The following is a 4,251-nucleotide window of genomic DNA, read 5'->3' as shown; positions in this document are numbered from 1 at the left end:
TTTGGTCTTTAGGTAACAGGTATGTTGTGCCATGTGTAGGGAATACTGGCATTTTTTCAGGATTTTCAATGACATCATTTACTGCGGAGGTCAATTTGTCATGCATGATACAAAGTTTCTTGATCCAGAAGTTCTGTAATCCATCAGGCCCAGGTGTTTTCCAGTTGTGTAGTCCTCTAGTGCCTTATTTTACTTCTTCAATTGTGATCATGTCATGCTGCATCGGCTCATATTTTATAGCTTCAGATTTTTCATCTTCAATCCATCCGGTATCTCCATTGAACAGAGGTTTCGTTGATAATTGTTCGGTCCAGAATTGTTCAATGGCTTCCTTTCTTGGTAACTTTCCATTTTCCATATCCGACGATGTGAGTGACGGTAGAAAGTTCCTTCCGACTTTTCGAATGAATTATTGTCTCTTTTCCGGCTATAATTGCTTTTATATCTCCTCAGGAGTTCTGCATACAGACTTAATTTTTGCTTCAGAGTGTCGAGGCAATGGTGAGCTGTAGCATTCTCCGTCTCTCGTTCTGTGTGTGTCCTGTTTCTATCCAAGATCTCTTTGGCAGCTTTCACAACCTTTCTTCCTCGATTCCCGTTCAAGTACTCCGTCAGTCGGCCAATGTCTCTCCTTAGCCTTTTTATTTTGTATTGAAGACGTTTCTGCCATGCTGGCGCGTGTGATTTGTGTAATTTTGGACCATTGTTGTTCGTTCGGCGAATTTTTGCCCCTATGGTTTTCGCTGTCGTCATAGCTGCACAGTAAAAAACTAGATTCAGATCTTCCAATGAACTTTCGTTTTGTAGGTACTCAGGTAAAACGTCCTTATTCAAGATGTCGATTATAAGTAGGTGATTATATAAAATGTTTGAAAAGTACTATTTTGGACAAAACAAAAATCATTAATGATAAACAGAGAATAATTGAAATGCTACAAGCTGAAATAAAAAAGATAGAAAGCAAGTCCTCTGCGACTGCTGTTACTGCTCCTGCCTCAGCATCCCACCCAACAAGACCGGAAGTACCAAAAAAAATCCTACCAGTGCTTTTCAAGCCAAGGAATAAACAAGATGCAGAAACTACAAAGGCAGAGATACAAGCAAAAATAAACCCTAGCACGCTAAAACTAAGCATAAAGTCTGTGAAAACTTCCAGAAACGGAGTAGTAGTGGTAAACTGTAATAGTCAACAAGAAAGTCAAAAATTACTACAAACAATTCAAGAACAAGACACGGAGAAGAAATATATCGTCCAGCTGCCGCAAATGAGGAAACCCAGGATTAAAATTGTTATACCAACAACTAACAAGAGCGTAGAAGATATCACCAAGTGCCTAAAAGAGCAAAATCAATTTATTTTGGATGATGACCACCTTGTCATAACATACGTCAAGCATATACAAAACAACAGAAGCATTGTCTTTGGTGAGTGCTCTGGAGACTTGTTTGGGAGGCTTATGAAGTACGGGAAGGTCTTCCTATTATGGGAACGCTGTCCAGTCTATGAAGACACCAGAATTCCTAGATGTAAGAAATGCTATTCATATGATCATAGGGAAATAGATTGTAGGAATAAACCTTCTTGTACATATTGTAGCTCAGAACACAAATTTGAAAATTGTCCTAGAACTCTTAAAAAATGTTGTGACTGTACGCAGGCGAATCTAAAATTTAAGTTAAACCATAACGTTGAACATGAAGCCTTTTCCCCAGATTGTCCGACATATAAATATTACCTTCAGAGATACAAAACCTCTATAGACTACTATTCTAAGTAATGTTACCTTTCCGTTTTCTATTGTCTCTTTTTTTTCTTTTTTTTTTCTCTCGTTTGTAAATGGATATTGATAATATTCTGAATGTATTAGAAACAGAATCAAATAATGAACTTATGCAAAATGCAATTGAACTGAATGAATTCGAATGCAAGGTAAAATCTAATACAAAAGTTTTGGACATTCTGCATTTCAATGTGTGTAGTGCGCCCAAACATTTCGATGAAGTTTTAATATTTTTGCAGGCCTGTGATCTTCAAAATGTTGACATTTTATTATTGGGGGAAACAAGAAATAATTTTTCACCAGACCAATTTAACATCCCGGGATTCTCCATTTTCTTTAATAACAGCACCCTAAACCAACATGATGGCCTTCTTGTTTTTATTAACAATAAAATTAATATCGACATAAAACATACGGTAACACCGTTATCTCATATTACCTTAACGGAAATAAAATTTAGACTCAACAATACATCATATAATGTTATACCTTGTTACAGATCACCCTCCACATCAGAACAAAATTTTTTACTAGATCTTGAAGATTTCTTAAAAAATCTCCCAAGTACAGAGTTCACAATTTCTTTGGGCGACATAAATATAGATATTTGGAACCCTAATCTAGCTATCTCAAATAGGTACTTGACGACTCTTATGTCCCAAGGTTTTAAATCGTATATAAATACTTTCACTCGACTCACTACAGAGTCGAAGAAAACCAAACCAATCTAGACCTTCAGTCTTCAGTAATAAACCATAATGCAACAGATCATTACCCTGTTTACCTGCAGGTTTGTAATAAAAACCAAACCAAACCTCCGCCCCTTAAAAAGACCATCGAAATATTTGACCCGATAAAATTTGGGAACTTGATTAGTCTGGAAACTTGGACTTCTGTCCTGGAACAAAATGACGCAGACATTGCATGGGACTTGTTTTACAAAAAATTTAGTGAAATATATAAAAATTGCAGAACAAGAAAAGAGGTAAAAATTAAAAGTCATGTCAAAATCAAACCCTGGATTACAAATGCAATAATAACATCAATCAAGCATCGCGATCAATTAAAGAAAACCATATTGAAAAATAAAAATGACAATGCAGTTACTGAGACATACAAAATATATAGAAATATATATGTAAGCCGGCTCAAAACGTTCTACGTCGTTTTCCGACACCCAATCTCCACTCCTCTCTATTTGTCCACAAATCCTCAGGTATGTCTCTATCTCTTAGTTCTCTGTCAATTCCCTCTCTCCAGCTCAGCCTTGGTCTACCTCTTCTATTTCTCCCTAGTGGTTTCCACAGCAATGTCTGTTTGGGTATTCTGTCTTCTGGCATTCGTTGGACATGCCCAAACCATACCAATTGTTTTGTTCTGATGTCGTCCACAATTGTGTGTTTTATACCCATGATGTCTCTTATTCTTTCATTCCTTATCCTTTCAGTCCTAGATCTTCCTGCTGCCCTCCTCCAAAAATCCATCTCGGTCGCCAACAGTACATTCTCCATTCTCTTTTTCAACCGCCAAACTTCACTTCCATAGGTTATCATACTTCTTACAATGGTATTATATATTCTCTTTTTGTTGTCTTTGGATATTCTTTGATCCCATACAACTCCATTCAACATTGATATCGCCTTCCTGCCCAGAACTACCCGTTCCTTTATCCCCTCATCCATCAATCCATCTCTAGTTATTTTCAATCCTAGGTACTTATATTCCTCACAATCTTTAATTACTCGTCCATCTTCCAGTACGACATCTTCTCTAGTTCCTCCTATGCTCATTCTTTGGGTTTTCGCAATATTAAGTTCTAGCCCCCACTTCTCATACTCTTCAATGAGTTTTCTTGTCATGTACTCGAGGTCTTGTTGGTCTTGGGCTAGTAGTATTTGGTCGTCCGCAAAAAACAATGTGTATAGGGTTTTCTCGTCATTTAGGGGGATTCCCATTGCTCCACATTTCTTTCTCCATAGTTGTAAGGCCTTTTGGAGATATATCTTGAAGAGCACTTAGGAGAGGCAACATCCCTGTCGTAGTCCTTTTGTGATGTGTATATAATTTGAGAGTGTATTCTTTATCTTGACTCTGGAAGTGGAGTTCTTATACAGATTCTTGATGGCTCTTATCAAGTTAACGTTTAAGTTAGTTTCTTCCAGCGCATCCCATAATTTTGTCAAGGGTATACTGTCGTAGGCTTTTTGGAGGTCCACAAATAATAAATATAATTCCTGGTCTTTTGCCGTTTTCTTTTCTATTATCTGGGTCAGCGTAAAAAGATGGTCTACGGTTGATCTTCCCGCTCTAAAACCCGCTTGCTCTTCCATTTCCATCTCCTGATACTCGCTTTCAATTCTCCTCTTCAATATTTTTCCATACACTCGGCTCAGAGTGCATGTGACTGCCAGGCCTCTGTAATTTGAACAGTCATCACGTTTTCCTTTTTTGAAGATTGTAGACATGTATG

General features: G+C 37.4%; 1 protein-coding gene across 1 annotated transcript; it reads right to left on the bottom strand.

Moving 5' to 3' along the window:
• Window positions 1-2,929: 2,929 nt before the first annotated feature.
• LOC123318297 lies at window positions 2,930-3,736 on the bottom strand. Its single transcript, XM_044904915.1, has one exon. The coding sequence runs from the start codon at window positions 3,734-3,736 to the stop codon at window positions 2,930-2,932; it is 807 nt and encodes a 268-aa protein (XP_044760850.1).
• Window positions 3,737-4,251: the final 515 nt, after the last annotated feature.

The sequence above is a fragment of the Coccinella septempunctata genome, chromosome 8 (assembly GCF_907165205.1).
Source record: "Coccinella septempunctata chromosome 8, icCocSept1.1, whole genome shotgun sequence".
NCBI lineage: Eukaryota > Metazoa > Arthropoda > Insecta > Coleoptera > Coccinellidae > Coccinella > Coccinella septempunctata.
Note: the sequence above shows the minus strand (reverse complement) of the source record. Positions and strands in the feature narration are given on the sequence as shown.

Coding starts and splice junctions, on each gene's coding strand:
- LOC123318297 (XM_044904915.1), bottom strand. CDS start 3,736: ATGGGAATCCCCCTAAATGACGAGAAAACCCTATACACATTGTTTTTT.